Consider the following 20,455-nt stretch of genomic DNA (forward strand, 5'->3'; position numbering starts at 1 on the left):
AATTGCGCAAAAAATGGATAGGACAATTTTATGTTTCCATTTTTTTTCATGAATCACACTCAGCGACATAAAGCTGATAAAAAAATGAGTTAAGGATTTTTCTTTCAAAAATTCTTTGACTTGACTTAGGGCTTTTTTTGAAATCGTTATAAATCTGTTATTTGCAATAAAATCCTCCTGAAATTTTGAGGCAAGGTGCATCTGACATTTGTTTACCGGAATAAACAAAAAACGACATTTTGAAAAAAATTTTGATACGCCTTTTTTATATTAAGCCATATCGATGGCTTAGTAGTGCAGAGAGAATACAATTGGTTACTTTACCCAGGTAATCTAGCATGAAGACAATTTCCTCTTAAGTATCTCTAAGTAATCTAGTGTGTAGACACTTTAAAGGTTTTGTGAGTAATTCGTACAAACTGGTTTTATACAAATTGTGTTGATATAATTCTCATACAGTTTATTTTTATTTTTGCTTAAGTATACTGATATCCCATGTAACATAGCGTGAAGTTAGTAGTCAGTGTTTAGTGTCTCTTAGTAACATATAGTGAAATCACTTCAAACGTTTATTTTGTGATGCAATTTAGAAAGTATTTATTTTGTCCAATTTTAGTAATCTATTTGAGAGTTGTCGGAGGTTTCTATGCAAGCAATCGTTTATTGGACTGCCTGAGATATGTCTTTTCATACCCTTCACCTTCCTGAGAAGGGTATATATAAGTTTTTAATTTCCACAATATAATTTTCCCACCCTATAAAGTATATATATTCTGGATCATTATAGATAGCGGAGTCGAATAAGCTATGTCCGCCTGTCTGTCTGTCTGTCCGTTTAAATAAACTTTCCGAAGCCCCCAAATAACTTACATACACGATTCATACATCAATATCTCCGGAATTCTTCCGGCTCGGATCCACAAATGGCTGAGATATAAGGAAAAACCAAGACAACCTGGATTTTTGACAAATTGTTTACCTATATCTGGATTACTTAGCCTTTAATATAGAGAATGTGGATATCTAATGATAGATATTTCAAAGACCTTTGCAACGACGTATACAAGACCATAGTAAGTTGGACCTACAATGGGTCAAAATCGGAAAAAATATTTTTTAACCCGAATTTATTTTTTCACCAAAATATAAAAAACAAAAAAAAAATTTTAAAATTTTAAAATTTAAAAAAATCAATTCGAAAAATTTTTTTTACAAAAAAATTAAAAAAACGACTTCGGAAAAATAAAATAAATTTTGTTTACCTAAAAATATTTAAAATTTTTATTTTGAAGTATAATTTGGTGAAGGTTATATAAGATTCGGCACAGCCGAATATAGCTTTCTTAATTGTTACATAGCTGTTTGTGGTCAATTAGCACCTGTAAATTTTAAAATAACGTAACCAGTTAGGTAGCTAGTATTGTAACTGATGCTATGTAACAAGTATGTGAATCAAATGCATGTTAAAATAACTAGTCACGTAGCTATTGAAGTAACTAGTTCCCACCATAAATTATGAGTAAAATCTAGATCGCGACTGTCTCCTAGAACTGCTGGGATATGTTGAAACAAACATATGCTTGTGTACGGGAAGTTGCGAATCTGAATGTGAGGTAAATAAAAACAAAAAAAATCATACGTGTGTTTATGGCAACGTATAATAGAGTGCATTCATTTTGAAGGATTTCGAGGAAGAGCCAATTTACTGTAGAAAAAAAGATAAAAAACTGGAAATTGGACTAAACTTACCGACTAATAAATTTTAAAAAAAATTTATCAAAGGCAGTTCATAATTACGAATCATTTCAGACTTATTTGAAAAAAATATCGAATGTTTTTTATCATTGATGCACAAACAATTTAATAACATTTATCCAATAATAATATATTTTTGAGGCTAATTTCGAACAACAAATTCAGACAAACTATATTGATATCGAGACTTTCAACATCTGGTACCAAACTGATGACATAAAATTTTGTATGAAGTTTACTGTTTTCATATTGAAATGTAAAAGAAGTGTGCTCTATAAATGTGTCTTTATCAGACTGGCAGTGTGTGGCGGGTGCGTGTGCCTGTGTGATTTAAGAAGGTTTTTTTTTGTTGAAAAGTAAAACTTTAGTTAAAGTCTGCTTAACACAACAAACAACAACAGCAATATAGGAAATGTTTTTTTTCATTATTTTTTTTTTCACAATGCCAGTGATTTTCGTTGGTATGATTTCTTTTGTTCTGAGATTTTTTCCCTTCAGTTTTCTTTTATTCATCTGTAATGACCTAAATATTCATTGAAAATTAATGTAAAAAGAAATTGATTTGTTTCTGTTTTATTACACAAACAAATACATACAAGTACATGAACAAACAAAATCTCTTCATCAAAATACCCAATTGGAACATTTATGAGGGGATGTATTTGAAACAATTTTTTTTTTCAGGTGTAAGAAAAAATTATGAAATATTTAGTACAGAATACGTGATTTATTTATAGAAAATTTACTGTACATACAATCAAGCTTACTTACTTACCTGAAAAGCAAAAGAGAAAATATTAATAATATATTTACATATGTACCCAGCAGATTTAAAAGTGTCAGTTGGAAACCTTAAACTAGCTATATTACAACTAACTAGTTTGATTTGCACTACATTTCGGTAGCATATTCAGTAATACACAATAGTCAGATAATCGTCTGAAATCCTCTAAAATATTCCACTTCGATAACCACATGAAATGCTGAATGTGGCCGTTCGTGTCTTCGTTCTCACTGATGATGCAGAAAATGCAAAAATTGAGATTATATTCACATGCAATTCTTAACCCTCTAACCGGCCAATTTTATTTCGAGGTAAAATAATATACCAGGTTATTGTTTAAAAAAAAGAAATACGTTGGAATAAAAACAAACAAAAGACAAGTGCACGTTCTTGTTTATCACAATAAGTAAATTGTTTGTCCCTTTACACATATTTACCGTTATAACGGGAAAAATAACCAAATAAAGCAGCATTACATACATTTAACATACCCGCCTAAAGGAAGCCTTACCGGTTAGAGGGTTAATAAGAACTAGAGAGCAATACAAATAAGAGTCCTATGACTACATCGCCGGATTCTTTTCTGCCATTGGAATCTATCGATTTTGGCACAGAATTTGAAACGGAATTACAAAATATAAAAATGGAAGAATATGACGTAGAAATTTTAAAAGAAATTTGTTTTTTTACTTAAAAAGCTTTTAAAAGAAATGCTAAATTGTTACCAGAAAATATAACTCTTTTCAAAGTACATATATAATGAATTTTCAATATTAAAAAGTGGAAATTGTCGGTAGTTCAAAATTCATTAACTTTATTTTTAAATCCAAAAGTATCTGCAGGGGATTATGAATTGCAATGGTCAAAATTAGCATATTTCAATTGGATTAGATCTTTAAAGGTAAAATTCCAACAAATTTGTTAGATTTTTGACCAGAAGTTTACAATTATTGCTATACAGCTGGAACATTTCATTTTAAAGACATGGCATTGACCGTTCTCAATATGTTAATTTTACCAACCACCAATGCTTGCGTAGAAAGGATATTAATACTTATCTATTAAGACTTATACCAAAACTCGCTTGTGTAATAAAATTCATAAGAAAAATAAGTTATAGGAATCTTAATAAATTTTGTTGCAATTCATTTCAGCCCACAAATAAAATGTTAAAAAAGTTTAATTATAATAAAATGTATGTTATACAAAGTAGTGATAATGAAACTTCAGAGAATGCGGAATATTATAGATTTATGCAATTAATTTTTGAAAAAAAAAAATACTTTTGATATCAATTTAATATAAATAACTAATGCACTAGATTTAAAACGAAATAAATTTACTTTATAATACATAAAATAAGCATGTATGTATGTTACAATAAAGAACTCCAAAAAAATATTTTTGGCGACTTTTGGCGATTTTTCGTTTAGCTTTTGGCGATGGATGTAAAAAAAATCTGACAACCCTGCGTTTGACTAGAAAACGAGAGGTTATGAGTTCAATCCCACACTCTGAAAAATGTATTTTTTCTCAAATACTGGAGTATTAGTACTAATGAATTTAATAGGCAAATGTTATGCAGAATGTGCAAATCGGCCACCTTTAATGACATCCTCATGTTAAATTCGCCAGACAATAACGTTGCGAGTGGGTTCTAAGTGGCTAACTAATTCGATGTTGCGGAATTAGTTCTATGAACTGCAGGGTAGTTAAATAGCAAATATTGTCTAATAAAACATACATACAAAGAATTATTCATAAAACGTGATTTTATTACACAACATATTCTGACAGCTTCAAAACGAAAATATTTATTCAAATACAGTTTATAAAAATGTGCTAAAAATTAATCAAAACTTAATAATAAATAGATTCCACAAGCAATTTGATGATTTTTTTAAAGCAAAAAAAATGTTCATTTAAAAAATATATTTGTTGTTCAAAAAATGTTGAAAATGTAAAAATTTGAAATTGATGATTTCTTTTGTTGGTATCATGTTATTTATAATGAGTTATTGATGTAAGACTTATATTGTAATTTAATTTTAATATTTAAACATCTGTAAGTTAAATACAAATTGAATATCAAATACAAAAACTATATCTGATTGCATTTTTTTTTTTCAATATAAATTGTGCAACTTCTAAACGTCGGATTACGTTGCTTGAAGTTGCACGCACAATTTATTTGATGTTACGCAATTTTTAAAAAGACATTAAATGTTGAAAAAAATTCCAATTTACCCAAATAAAGGCCAACCTAAATCTCATGTATTCTCAAAATCTCTAATTATGCCTACAAAATTATTCATGTACTTGTGAAATTATTTAAAGTGCGAGTTTTTTTTCTTTTGGGGATTCTCTTTTTCGATAATGAATAAAATGTATAGAAAACAAGTAAAACAGCTATATTCGGCTGTGCCGAATCTTATATACCCTTCACCAAATTGTACTTTAAAATACAAATTTTAAATATTTTTAGGTAAACAAAATTTATTTTTTTTTCAAAATTTTTTTTTATTTTTTTTTTATGACAAAAAAATTTTTCGGTAAAAAAAAATTCGGGTTAACCCCTTGTTGACCAAGACATTAAATCGTTGAAAAAGTTTTATTTTTTTATGAAATATTAAAAATAAGGACTTAGGAAGGTATTTACAAAATTTTAACTTTGTGGAGGAACTGCAAGGAACCGAAATGGACCTGCAAGGATCCGAAAGGGAGCTGGTACCATTGGGTCAGCATCAGCCAAAAGATAAAAAAACTCATAGATTTTTGTTTAAATTTTATTAATATATTGATTAGTTTTGTAGCTTTTATAACATTTTCTATTACAAGTCTATTTTATGGAATTTTACGAAACAGTATTTTTTATCATTACAACATAATTAAACACCACAATGAGAACATGAAATAATTCACCGTTATTCTGGGTAATCGCAAAAAATATATATTATTCCAAAGATAATAGTGTACTTCAAAGTACTTTTGGGCAAAAAGTGTCAAAATATGTTTTGTTTTCATTTTGTATGCTTATTATTGTTATGGTACTTATAAATACCATGGGTCGACAAAGGGTTAAAAAATATTTTTACCCATTTTGACCCATTGTAGGTCAAATTACTATAGCCTGGTATACATCGTTGCATATCCATATTGTCTATATTAATGACTTAGTAATCCAGATATAGATCAAAATTTGGCCAAAAATAGAAGTTGTCCCGGTTTTTTCCTTATATATCAGCTATTTGTCGACCGATTTTTTTGATTATAAATAGCCACCGAGCCAGGAGAATTCCCGATATATTAATTTATCAATCATGTTAGTAAGTTATATGGGGGCTACGTAAAATTAATTTCGTCATACAGACGGACATGGCTATATCGACTTCGCTATCTAAAACAATCAATTGTGGCGTCGCAAATGAAAAATGTAGAAATTACAAACGGAATGGCAAACTTATATATACCCTTGCCACTCATGGTGTACGGTATAATTGTGATGATTTTGCTCCATAACGAACGAGTTTTTTTTTAATTCATTTCGATTACGAGTGCGAGAATTTGCGCCCTGCTGTGTTCATAATTTAAGTATTCTGTCACTTGTTGTATATTTATCCAAATGGCATGTTCAATGAAAAAAACTTAATAAAGAAAGTATTATTTGTTAAACTGCTTAAAAGAATATTAAAAGATAAAGTGTTACACTTCAACAGCACATTGATTTAGAGTAACTTCGGGTATTGTGGACTATGCGTCTAATGTGGACCAGTGTATTTTTTCAGAAACTATTGAAGGTATGATAAAACTGATTTGTCGTACATTTTACAATTTGTTTGAAACGACAATTGCACATTTGCTTTCATGAGTAATTGATATGTTGGCTATTTATTCTTGTATTGAAATTAATGCGCGTGCTCAACATTTTTTTCGGCTCAAGTAAGAAACAAAATTTGGTACAGTTACTTTGTAGAATTGAATGTTTGGTTGTTTTATATAGTTAAAGTGGACACGTAGTTTTGCATATATTTGGTAAGAATTTAAGCACATTTAGATTATTAGGTAAAAATATTTTTTTACCACTGTAACCCAAGTTCGTTTAATGTGGACCACTTAAATTACTTGATTATGTACTACTGGTCCATATTACCCGACAATAACTATGTACTTTGTAAGCAATCTATCTAAGCCAAGAATGCGACTTTTTAGTTTGTATTAATAAAAATATATTTTAATTATTCATGATTAGCTGGTTCATGAATTTTATGTATTAAATACTAGTCCACATTACCCTCATATAGTGGTCCATATTACCCTCCAATTTTTTTAATGCTGGTTTTTGGGTTCCTTACAATATTTTCACATAATTTTTTTATCCTTTGACGGAAAAAATTTTCAACTGCAAAAACAATTAGGGAATATATTAGCTAATATATTGCTTCACAACTTTTTTAATATCCATATATATTGTGGCCAAAATTTAGAAGAAACAAAACGGTAGTCCACATTACCCGAAGTTACTCTAAATGTTAAGTTTAATTAACCGAAAGATTACTCAAGTATTTCATAAGAAATAACAGTAATTGCCTGTCGTGTTGATGATTTTGAGTATTTTGGGAAATCAGTGGTAAATTTGGGAAAAATATTTAAATACAAGACAAACTTGTTATTATGCACAAAAAAGCCCGGTTTCTTCGATATTCGAAATGTGAGCTTTTCAAAAAAACCGGTTATAACCGGTTATTAAAAACCGGGCCGATCACCCTAGTATGTATGTACAATAGGGTGGGTCGATTTAAAAATCGCCCAAGAGACAAGGAAAATCGTACTCTAGGGATCAAAATAAGAAACATTGCCCAAGTAACTAAAATAAATTCTGATTCTTATTTTGAACCAAAGATAAAATTTTGACCCATTTAAAGTGCCCCAAACGAGTCTAAATGTGTGACCGACTTTGGAGGGCCAACACACCCATGCTAGTGGCACACGCCCAAGAACCCTCTGGAGCGTTCCCATGCAAATATTTCAAAAAATCACCATTTTTGGCACTTTACATTATGTATTGTGTATAAATATTGTTTATAGAGCGTATGATAAATATAAATGTGATGTAGGTAATAAATAATATTAATCATTCGTCTTTGAGAATCAGCATAGCATATTTTTAAGATTTAAATCAACATAACTTTTGCTCGCAATGAGCGAAATGCACAAAATGGCGTTCGTGTCATAATAAACAAATTTGGAACAATATGCTTAGTAAAATTCTACAATTTTTTTGAAATTTGACCTTTGGGTGAAAATAAGGAACATCAGAATTCATTTTAGAGGTATGTTTTCTTGGGCAAAGTTTCTTATTTTGATCCCTAGAATCCGATTTTCCTTGTCACTTTGACGATTTTTTTGTGTCTCTACAAATCGACGAGCCCTAATATACAATGTATATTTTTAAACTAAATCACATAAAAACGTAACAAAAATTTGCACTATAGAAAAACATTTATAATTAATTTAATTTTCAACAAATTTAGCATTTTATTTGTTATTTAAAACATAATCATTTCGCATTTATTTACGTAACCAAGCGACTAATTTTCCCAGAGGGCATTTAAAAACAAAACAACTTTAAAATTCATTTTATAGAACCCCTAAAATATGCTATAAAATATTATTGAATATTAAATTTGCTTTCAAATTATACTTTTTGATGGCCTGGCAAAACAAAACAAACTGATTTACATAAAATATATTAAAACTTTGAAATTATACTTCCAGGGATTGTTTTAAGTTACGAGTAAAAACATTAGAATGTAAAAAAACGAATTTAATTATAAATCAAAAATTAATAAAACAACACAAATTTAATTATTTATCATTCTTTAAAAAAAAATATATAAAAAATAGGTTAAGAAATGTTCGTTAAATAAATTTTTCAATCTTATTTCTATTTCTAGGAGGCCAAGGAGACCTTGTGCGACCCAGAGAAGAGGGCCAATTATGATAAATGGCGCAACAGCGGCATAGCCATGAGCTACAAGAATTGGTTGGGTATGAAAGAGCATGTTGGTCAGGTGAGAAGATACACTATAGCGGAGAAAGTGGATAAAGAGGTATGGGAGTTTGTTAAACAAGAAATTACTCCCCTTAAACCAAACAACATTAAAAAAAAGATCCCTTTTTGTAATTCTGTTTTTTCTTTTCCTCTTTAGAAGTGGAAATATGTGTAAATGTCGTATTTTTTTCATCTCTGTACAAAAACAAAATACTTTCGAACTATATTAAGAATATACAAAAACATACTTAGCATGTTTTACATCATTTCCAGAGATAAAGAAATATTTTTCATTTTACCCAATTTTGTAAGCAAAATTACAAATTTGTGAACAAAACTTTGGAAATGGTGTGATTTTGTTTTCTTTCTGTTTTTCCGTGTTTTTCTGCGTGTCTCCTTGTTAATACTCTATTAAATGTGTATTTTTGTGTCCTACCTCCTTTGGCAACCTTGACAAATGTGTTTTTCTTTATATATTTAAATCCCGCCAACCAACCTTCTTCCTCTTTTAAGTTCAACATTTTATTTTTTTATGATAATTTTTATATCAAAACCATTATAAACACATTCCCTGTACTAGATACTTGTACTCAGGTAACATGTTTAGCATACCTCTGACATTTTTTCATTCGCTTCTAAGTACTTTGAAATTGAAATTGTTTGTACCAATACCTTTTTATGTTTCGCGTTGAAGAAACATGAAGAGAAAAAATATCAGAAAATATGTATTTTATAATGTTTGCAAGTAGTTTTAAAGAGGTGAAAACATTTTATTTCAAAGGAAATTGAAGTACATTAAAATTATTAGAAAATATTAGCGAAGGAAGCAATTTTTCTTACCACTTTGTTTGCAACAATACTTGTGTTTCTTATTTTTTCTTCAGAGAAAAAATATTTTTAAATTAAATTGAGGACATACAATGTACAGAATGTTTATTAAACATTAAAAAAAAGTTTTTAAATTACTATTAAGCACATTTTTGGTCAAATAAAATTCCGAGATCAGCATTTGATATTTATAAAATAAAAATTATTTACCTATCACTTAGGATGAGAGCTAGTTACATAAGTAGTTATGTGACTACTTATTTTACCACTTGCACTAGAGTGTCCTCTAATTTTTTTATATATATATAAAACTATAGTTAAATATGAAATTTTGTCTTTCTATCGTGATTGCAATCCGTGCCGACTTGCAATTTAGTTTTGTGGTGCATTTACTAGGGGAAAAAATGCAATTTTTTCAGTTTTTGTAAAAATTTTGCCACTAAATTATTACTTTTACAATTTAATTTAAAAGAATCGATATGTGTACGTAATTGTCGTTCTAATAAGACATAAAACACAAAAATTGGATAAAAAATGTTAAAGTTATTAAAAAATTGTCAGGCCATTAACGTGTCTCAGGCCACTAGAACAAGAAACGTATGAACAAAATTAACATATTTTGAGAAATATTAAAATAAGAGCTTATTTTTACTTAAAATATATACATATTTACTTGTATATGAGTTTTTGTCTTCGTAGGATACCGTTAACCTATTCCCAGGTATGACCAAAAAAAAATATTTTTTTTAACGGCAGTTTCAAAACTCCAATTTCAAATTTTTAAAAATTTTGTTAAACAAATTTCAGAATTTTTTGATCATCACTTGGGGATTTATTGTAAATATAATAGGGAATAAAAATGTGAAAAAATTATGTCAATTCCTCCTATAGTTTTTCCGTACCTGCGATTTAAATTTTGCGATTTTCGAGAAAAACTAATTTTTTGGACATATTTTGGCGAATGAGCCGAATTTCCTTACTGTTATGATTTTTAAGTAAAAACTATTCAGAATATTATAGTCCATGTAATTTAAAATATAGTCTAAAAGTTTTACTAAAATCGGAAAACGTCAACCCTTAAATCGAGAAGGTCAAAGGTCAAATTATTCAATATTTGGAATTTTTCATTGAAAAATAGCGAAATGTTATATATTTTTGGGCCGATTTTGATGAAACTTAAGAAAAATATAACATGAAGTCAAGTATTCATAATACCAGCAGAAAAATTAAAATTAACCCTTAATATCACTTGGAGTTAAAATTACCCCAAACTTCTAAAACCATTAAAAAATAGTCAATTTCAATAGTGCTGATGAAAATTTGATTTTTATAGGAAACAAACTTTAAAATACTGTGTTGTGTATTAGAAAATAGTATTATGAAGCCATTTTGAAAAATGTTCAATTTTGAGAACACATTTTTCAAACGGCAAAATATTGTATTTATACCAGATTTTTGCTTTAATAACGTAATTAATATTTTATTGAGGATTTTTGAACAACAAAATTGATTTTAACCCTTTAGTGTACTTTTGATTTATTAAATTTAAAAAATAATTTGAATGATTGAGTTTATTTAACTCTGAAAAACATTAAAGTTAGCACCATTCATATCGAATGTGTTTTTCGTGATTTTAAAAGTTGAGTGTATTTTTAACCCCAAGTGCTATTAAGGGTTAATTTTAATTTTTGTGCTGTTATTATAAATACTAGACATCATGTTATACTTTTCTTGAGTTTCATCTTGTAAATGCACCACAAAACTAAATCGCAAGTCGGCACGGATTTGCAGTCACAATAGAAAGACAAAATTTCATATTTAACTATAGTTTTATATATATAAAAAAATTAGAGGGTATTTATAAATTTATCCACTTTATTACTGAAATCCTCCCATGAAGGCACTTTGTGTGTTTTAATAAACTTGAAATTAAAATTAAAAATACTTTAATACATTTAAATATATAATTTATGTTTGATAAATGACTTCTTCCAAATATTAGTGGAAGTTATAAACCCCATTAAGGATACAGTAGAAGCATTAAGCCAAAATTAAAACATTTTGCTGATAGGTGATGCTATAATAAATACTCTTTATGAACAGCTGTTATCTAAAAATTCTACACAGAAAAAACTATTTTCTAAACCGTTTCAATTCAAATATATATCACATATTGAACTGTTTTCAATTATTTCATAATTGCATCAAGTATTCATGTGCTCAAAAACTAAATTTTCTGATATTTCTATTGAATTTTGAGTTTTGAATTTGATAATTTTGACAATTGAATATACAATTTTCGTTATTGGTTGAACTTTAAATACAAAAATTATTGAATGGATAATTTTCGTAATTGAAAACACATTTTTGTTATTTTTTCTGATTTCAATTACGAAAATTATCCATTCAATAATTTTTGTATTTAAAGTTCAACCAATAACGAAAATTGTATATTCAATTGTCAAAATTATCAAATTCAAAACTCAAAATTCAATAGAAAATATCAGAAAATTTTGTTTTTGAGCACATGAATACTTGATTCAATTATAAAATAATTGAAATGTAAAAACATGAATTACAGTTCCCTATTGTATTGAGAAGCTCATTAAATGATCAGAAGGAATGTTACAAGACATTTTTTTTTAATTTTGTCCAGCTAGATTTGTGATTTACCACAGTGTGCGTCAGCTGGAAATATGTAGTTAAAAAATCGGTCCATTACTTCGCCTAGCCTCCATAATGTATAATTTATATGGTTAACTACTCGCTCCAAATAAGTTTTATATATACGGAATTCATCTCACATAGTTTTATGATGATCGGTCATAGCAACCATATAAGGCCCACTACCGAAAATCACTTTAAAGAGCATAAAACTCCTAAAGCTGTCCCAATCCAATTCAACAAAAATAAGTTTCATACAAAAATAAATCGCACGGTTTAATCTCATGTCGATCGGTCCATAATTGATCATAGCTCTTCTGAAAATCACTCAAGAAAATAAATTATTTAAATTGCAAAAGATTTTGTTTTTGCTTGACTTTTTTTTCTTACTTGATTTATATCAATTTTGGAAAATTGGATTATTGCCAAATATTTGGAAAAAAAATGGAGTTGAAACACTAAACTCTCGTATTTCAGCTATACACAATAGAATGCCTCATGCAAAATATCAGTTTGTAACTTTATATAAATAATTGATACAAAATTAAATAATGTGGTGAGTTACGCCAACTCATTACAAAATTTTTGTTGGATTTTTAGATGACGGAAAACAAATTTAGACCTTGGGATTAGGGTTTTTAATTTCCCGACCTTTTTTGATTCCCGGGAATCCGGAAAATTATTTCTACATTCCCGGGTACCCGGCTATTCCCGAAATATATAATGATACTGTAAATTAGGAATATTATAGCCAAATTTCATATAAAAACTTTGTGTTATAATTACTAAATATCAGAGCTTCGAATTAATTAATAAAATTTGAGCTTAATTCACTAAAATCTTAATCCGTAATTAAAAAATATCAGCCTTTCATTCCATAAATCCATTCCTATTATCAAATCTTTTAGATTCATTCCAAAGCCTTTCTTTAAACTGAATTAATTTTAAAGTTAATTAATAACAGAATTTATTCAAACTTTGAATGATTAAATTTTTGTTAAATCCAATCATTAAAAAAATTAATTGAAAGAATTGTCTTAAACCTTTTTGTACTAGATTTTAATTGAAGAAAAATTTTAAAAAAATTTGTATGCTATTTTGTTATGGATTTGAAGAAGAAAATAGAATGATTCAATAAGAAATAAATTCTATAAATAGTGAATTCTCTTTTAAATTTTCATACGAAAAACCCCAAATCAATAATAATAATAAGCGGTGTATTATTGACAAGATATAAGCAAAAAACTTTTCACTGTTTTCTGGTGAAAAAAACAGAGTTCTAACTTGTTTTCTATGTATGTATTTTCGTCAGTTTTTAATACCCGGGATTCCCAACTAAAAATCCCGGGAATCGGGTAGGCAAAATTCCTACTTGAAAACCCCTACTTGGGATCAACAAAAATCCAAAACGATCAATATATCGTTTTGATATTATGATTGCCTCTTTTATTACTGGATAATAAAGTCATTAATAAACTGAATATACTTTAAATGCTACAAAGTAGGTACTGTAAAAAGAAAGTAATACAATTTTATTTAATATATATTTTCCAATATTATTATTCCTATGCGAAACATCAAACCTGTCAAAAGCCTCTACATTTCAATCAAATAACTTGAATTAACATTTTTCAACAAAAAAAAAAAGTAATAAAAACACACATGTGCGTGTGCGGTTTGTTGTTTAATGTTAACAACACCTACACGCCAACTTTAATACGCATTAAGGAACTGTATCAACATATATTTCAAGGATATTGATATGTATGGGAGATATAATTTTCGTTATTATTTTAACATTTAAAGTACTTATACACTTTAAACGAGATATTCATATCTACACAGATTGTCTACATACACATCCAAATGTATGTTGACGGAAACCAGCGGGAAAATTACCAGGGCCTTTAAACCTTCAAACCTAAAATACTAGTTTACACTTCCGGACTTTTACTTCCAAACAATGTCATACACATTCATTATTGCATTACAAATTAAGGTCTAATAACAAACTTTTACTTATGCCCATAATTTCAACAAATAGGTATCTATTAGTGCTTAATTGCTCATGGAGTAAAAATATTTAGTATTTTTACCCATAGATATTGATTTGAAATTAATGTCAAGTTACCTTTTAGGTGAATTTAACTGTTGGGTATTTTATACCGTAGATATTTATTTGTTGAAATTACGGGCATTAAAAATCAATCATAATTGCTATATGCTGTACCTTTATAATACAAATAATTTTTCTCTCTTTATTATAAAACATTATATGAAACCAGATGCAGATACAGATAGTTGTGAAGTTCGCGTAAAATATTTTGTTTATATATAAAACTACACACTAATTCTTTAAATTTTATGTAGAATTCATTAAGAATAATTTTCCTAATAGCTTCTTTTAAGGCTTGCTTCAACAGTCCTTCATCAGTGGAAGACCTTCTTAAGTAGGCCTTCTATCAGCCCTTTAAAAAAGCGAGTAGGCAAGACCTAAATTTAAATGATTTTGCAATGCGACTGGATTCCCTTGCGTCTTCAAAATAAGGCCTTTACAAAGGCCTCTTTACTGCACAATATTCCCGCTGTGAAACCTCAAGTAGTTGTGAGTTTGTAGGTTTATTTGTATTTGAACACTTGACATTATTATATTCGCCTGATAATGAAGATGCTGCTGCTGTTTGTGCGGTTTTGATTAAAATTTTAATGTATAAACTACAAAGACATTCCGTTTAATGGATACTTTTGAATATTTAAAATTTACTGAGAAAAATATTGCTACATATAAGAATTAATGAATTTTTAATTGCAAGTGTTGCAATTGCAATTAAGTTAATTATATCTTGGAATATTTATGTGTGTGAAACCACAATGATTTATTCATTAGACAATGTTCGAAAATGCTTGAAATTTCAACTACGTAATCTAAGTGAAAAGGTATTGGTCAATTTTGATTATTTTAATAATAGTATTTAATGAGATATCGGCATTTAAATTACACTGTGCAAGAATTTGACACTTTTTTACTATCAAGCGGTTCCAGTGGTGCGGTTGTTTTTTGGGCTAACTCTTGTTTTAGAGATTTACCATTATTCGCGTAACTCAAAAACTGTTTAGCTTACTGAATAAAATTAAACAATGAATTTATGCTATAAAATTATCTTTAAGTAAGACGGAAACTTTTTTGAATATTCGTAGTCGTTTTAGAAATATAAATTTTTTTTGGCAAAAAAAATAATTTTTTAACCAAAATTTCGAATTTTTTTTTTGTAACGGCATCAAAAATTGGAAAATACAACTACTATTAATGCTATTCATTTTCCCTTTCCCCATTTTTCATTTTGGCCATAGAAAATAAAGTTTCAAATAAAACAAGCCCCAAATGATTACAATCTGTCATCAACTTTTGATTTTATACACAAAAGAAAAAACAAATATCCCCTAATATCATTTTAACATTTCCTACCAAATTTTTGCAAAATGACTTCTATAAATTTATTAATTCACTAGCGTGACCTGGTACTCTTCGCTACCCCTGTCTAAGTAAAATAAAAAATAATGTGAAAAGATTTTATAAGCAAATAAATGAATTGCATACTATGCCGTTGAAGGTATAAAAAATATCCTGTGATTTTAAAAAATCTTGAAAGCTATTCGGACAAAGTTGGATGAATCTCGTAATTATAGATCTCAAGATATTTAGAAATAACTAATTACTTTGTATGGTAGGTGACTCCCCGCGACTTCCGATCTTTCCCCTTTTTTTATTAACTTCTTGCACTGATAAGAAATTAACTCATAGGAAGTTTGAAGCCTTTCACATTTACAGTTCTCCAGATATTCGAAAACAACTATTTACTTTGTATGGTAGGTGCCACGCCCACTAATTTAATACCGCCCATTTTCAGCCAAACCACGTAAAATGATAAGGGTGCTATTCCGACTAAATTTCAAGACTTTCACAATATTTACTTTGTACGGGAGGTCTCACACCCCCTTTTTCGATCCGTCCCATTTTTAGTTAAACTTCAAATAGTGATACGAAATTGATTCGTATAAAGTTTGAAAATAGTCACAATTTTAGTTCTGCAGATATTCGAAAATAACTATTTACTTTGTATGGGTGGTACAAATTTTGCCCTCTTTTGTCCCTTCATGGTCCAAGTTAAGAAAAACAAGTAAGAAAGTATGGTCGGACAAGCCCGACCATATAATACCCTACACTAAGTGAAAGAGCAAAAACATTTTTCTTTTAAAATTTCAATAATTTATATTTTTGAGTGATTTTCGGAAGTGGGCCTTATATGGGGGCTATGACCAATTATGAACCGATCACCATGAAATTAGGTCGTGTGATTTATGTCTATATTAAAGTTAATTATGTTGAATTTTTTGTATATACCAAAATTTTTAAGCGATTTATGCACGTTAAAGTGATTTTCGGAAGCGGGTCTATATGGGAGCTATGACTAATTATGGACCGATCGTATCAAAATTTGGTGACATGAATTTTGTGTATACAAAACTTATTTGGAGCGGAATTTGTGGAGATACATATATAAATTAAACATTTATGACCGATAAGTCCATTTCGGGAGGACATTTGTATGGGGGCTAGGTGAAATAATGGACAGATTTCAGCCAGTTTCAATAGGCTTTGTCCTTGAGCCGGAAAAATAATATGTACCAAATTTCATCGAAATATCTTCAAAATTGCGACCTGTACAGCCAGCCAGCCGACCTGACGGACGGACGGACATCTTTTAATCGACTCAGAAAGTGATTCTAAGTCGGTATACTTTAAGGTGGATGTTAGACTAATATTCGTATAAAGTTTCAAGATAGTCACAACTTTAGTTTTGCTGATATTCGAAAATAACTATTTACTTTGTATGGGTGGTACAGATTTTGCCCTCTTTTGTCCCTTTGTGGACCAAGTTAAGAAAAACTATATAATCTATTATTGCTACCAAGTAAAGAAATATCTATGTTCTAAATTTCAATCAAATCGGTGCAGCCGTTTACACTTGATTGTTTAAGAACTAAAGGTACCAATTTTACCTGTTTTCTCCCTTTAAATGTCTTTCTGGTCCAAGTATTAAAAAAAGATATAGCCTATTGACGCTTCCAAGTAAGGCTCTATCTATGTTCTAAATTTTAATAAAATCGGTTCAGCCGTTTAGGCGTGATGCTCAAATAAACCAACTAAACTTAATTGTGAATAAAATCGAAAAGAATCCATGGACTTTTATGATCGATCTAAATGAAAAGAATCCATGAAATTATTCGCGATTACAATGTAACTTCTGTAGAATTGAAAAACAAAAAATCGTGTTTTCAAATAATTCATGGAGCAACGTTTAAGGTATTTTATAATCAACAGTATTTGCTTAGTCGATTTGAAGAGATATATTATTGAAGTATAAATATAAATATATAACCCCATGGTGTTCCAAACACCGGATAGAAACATGCGTCTATCACCGCCATTGAACGCCTCGCTAAAGAACTCTCAATTTGCAAATTCTCGCACAAAGATTGCACGGATCATTGCACAAACCCCTTGCTCGAGAGCTCGGGCTATCTAATCCCTGCCATCCATAGCTAGCTAACAAGCCCTGGACAATTATCAGATCAGCAACCTCAGGCCTGGTAATCCAGTCCGATGTATGAACTCTGACTTCAAAAGCTCCCGACCGATAAAAGTCAGAGTGTGCCACTATAATGCACACTTCAGACCTCGATCAGGAACCAAACCCAACGATCAGTACATCACGGATGCTACTATCCCAACACATTTCCTGAGCACAAACTCTAGTTGTTATCTGCTATTTTCAATGGCTCAGTTGTTCTCGGCAACAGCACCCAGAAGATTCATTTGGTGCACCGAAGTTCGTCACTAGCCCGAACATCAGTACTTTAACCAACGATCTTCTTCCCGCGATTTTGGGTTTAAACCACAGCCAGCACGATCGTCACCCGGAGTGACCAACCCAATGATCCTACAGGACCAGAGTCCTGGGGCCAAAGGATCCCCGTGCTACTAGATAAGACTCTAGTCAGCTGCGAATTTAAAAGAATTAAATTCTCACCAGGAATGAGAGCCGTGCGTCTCGGAGCCCCGGTTTCGCTCCATATTTTCCCTCGAAGCACAACACCAAGGTCTGGAGCTAACCAAGATGCTTAGCAGTGCCCCGAGGGGAGGGACGCTGAGGCAATAAAATTTTTGTAATAATTACACACTTGAATAAATGAATTTTAAATAAAAAAAATTAACTCAATAGCTCTCATAATTTAGCTGAGCCTCCGATTGGAATTTTAAGCATGGCAGGAAAAGCGAAATGTTTGGCTATAATTTGGCCAATATACCATTTGTTTAACCTAATCCTCAGTTTTAATTAAACTAATTCTGAATATCATTATGAAGTCTATTAGAAATTTATATTGAAGCTTTTACTGAAATCGGGAATCTATAAACCTTTCAATACCGGGGTCAAAAAACATTTTTTTTTTAATGTTTTGAAAACAGTGTTAATATAATTATATTAGGTCCAATTAAACAGTCTTTCTCAACTCTATTAATTTAGCATTTTCAAAAAAGAAAAAACACACATAATTTTATTCCAAACTCAATAATGACTTTGATGTGATAAATCCCAGCCACTACCTCTCGATCCATAAGTAACCAGAAATATATATAAATATGTAAATGTTTGTAGCTAATTAACAACCAAAAATAAAAGCATGCATATCCGGGGTTACATGTTAACAGCTAATAACCAACAATTTCTTTCCAAGAAGAGATAATTATGCTGATGTTCTTTGGCAGAATTACCTCCTCTTGTAAACAAGTTATTAGTTACAAGGTAACAAACATGTGGCCTTCGCTATATAGTCAATAATTAAATGTTTTTTTTTATAATTTATTTGAACAATATTTTTAATTTTCTAATAATTTTTATTTTAATCTTAACTGTAAAGTCCATGCACTGGGCTACACCCAAAACTAAGGATCGCATGTTGCCCGAAACTGCTGCAGCAGGTGCTGGTGGCAGTGGTGGTCTTTCGGCAGCCTCACCAAATCCCGCCCATCGTCGTGCTTCTGAGGGAGGTGCTGCTCTCTACTATGGCAGTCGTAAGCAAGAATGGGGCACTGACAATTCCGAAGTGGCCAACAAGTTTCGTAATTACGAGATTTAAATGGTTTTGAGCGCAGTACATTCATGGACGATTTATACCAAATATCTTGTTATAATAATGAACCAATTTTAAAAAAACTTTAGTTTATTTTCCTATAATTTAAAATAAAGAAACATACAGAAATTAAGGCATTTCAAATTTTATTGAAAAACTTTTCCCAGAAAATCATTAAAAAAAAAATAAAAATTTTAATTAGAAAAATATCAGCATTCAAAGAAAACTATAACTAAATGTTAAAATTCCCAGAGAATAAAATAATAAATAAATGTTTATAGATGTTTTACTTAATATTAAATTTTTAAAATATATTATATTAAAAAAAACAAAAAATATGTCATATTAAAATAATAATAGTTAATATTTAAAAAAAATGTAATAACAAATTGAGAAACTGTAATTTCAACTAAACATTAAGAAAACAATCTTAAAAAAACACATTAAAAAGGATTTATCATTAAATGAAAAGGAAAATATTTTTGCAAAATATTTTAAGTTAATGAAAACAAACCTTTTGCTGTCTTTAGATTTAAGATTAAAATAAATGTTTAAAAAATATATTTAATTAAAACATACAAAAAAAAAACCAAGACAAAATGTCAAAAGCTACAAAAGTAATGATCCCTTAAGACAATCCCCTTGATTAAAACAAAAAGTACCACGCGAGTAACTTTAAATGATGAGAAAAGTACTAAAACAAAATAAACTTAAACCACCTTTTTAACATAAAAAAAGAACAAAGCACTTAAATATATTTATAAATGAAATTCTATATAAATATACGACAGTATTAAACTATTTTAATAAATGTTGTTAAAAAGTCTAAATGAAATAAATAAAAGAAAGAGTTTGAATTTGAAACCTTAAAACTAAATATTATTGTATAATTCACTAGGTGTCCTATTTAAACTACAACTAACAAAAAAAGAATAAAATTTATCAAAAGAAAAAAATCCAAAAAAAGAATATCATAATAAAAGGCACTCCAATAAAAATTGCATAAAATAAATGTCTGAATGTTTTTATTGATGTCAAACAAACATTTAAACAAATTAATAAATATTTTAAAATTTACACACAAAAACAACATAATCATTTTCAATATTATTTCAAATTCCACAAATAATTACATTAAATTAGAGAAAAAATTCAATGAAACCCACAAAAAAACAATT

The 20,455-nt window shown here is 29.1% G+C and overlaps 1 protein-coding gene across 3 annotated transcripts in view; it reads left to right on the top strand.

The window, feature by feature from the left end:
* Positions 1-20,154, top strand: part of jdp (DnaJ domain-containing protein) — a 116,877-nt gene extending 96,723 nt beyond the window's left edge. For 2 of the 3 annotated variants that reach the window (XM_065515200.1, XM_065515199.1), the window contains exons 4-5: positions 8,494-8,649; positions 19,065-20,154. In XM_065515200.1, coding sequence (XP_065371272.1) covers positions 8,494-8,649; positions 19,065-19,283 — 375 coding nt within the window. In that variant the 3' untranslated portion in view covers positions 19,284-20,154. The remainder of the gene's footprint in view (positions 1-8,493; positions 8,650-19,064) is intronic. The other variant, XM_065515201.1, reaches the window with a different exon arrangement.
* The last annotated feature ends 301 nt before the right edge of the window (positions 20,155-20,455 follow it).

The sequence above is a fragment of the Calliphora vicina genome, chromosome 1 (assembly GCF_958450345.1).
Source record: "Calliphora vicina chromosome 1, idCalVici1.1, whole genome shotgun sequence".
In the NCBI taxonomy this organism is placed as follows: Eukaryota; Metazoa; Arthropoda; class Insecta; order Diptera; family Calliphoridae; genus Calliphora; species Calliphora vicina.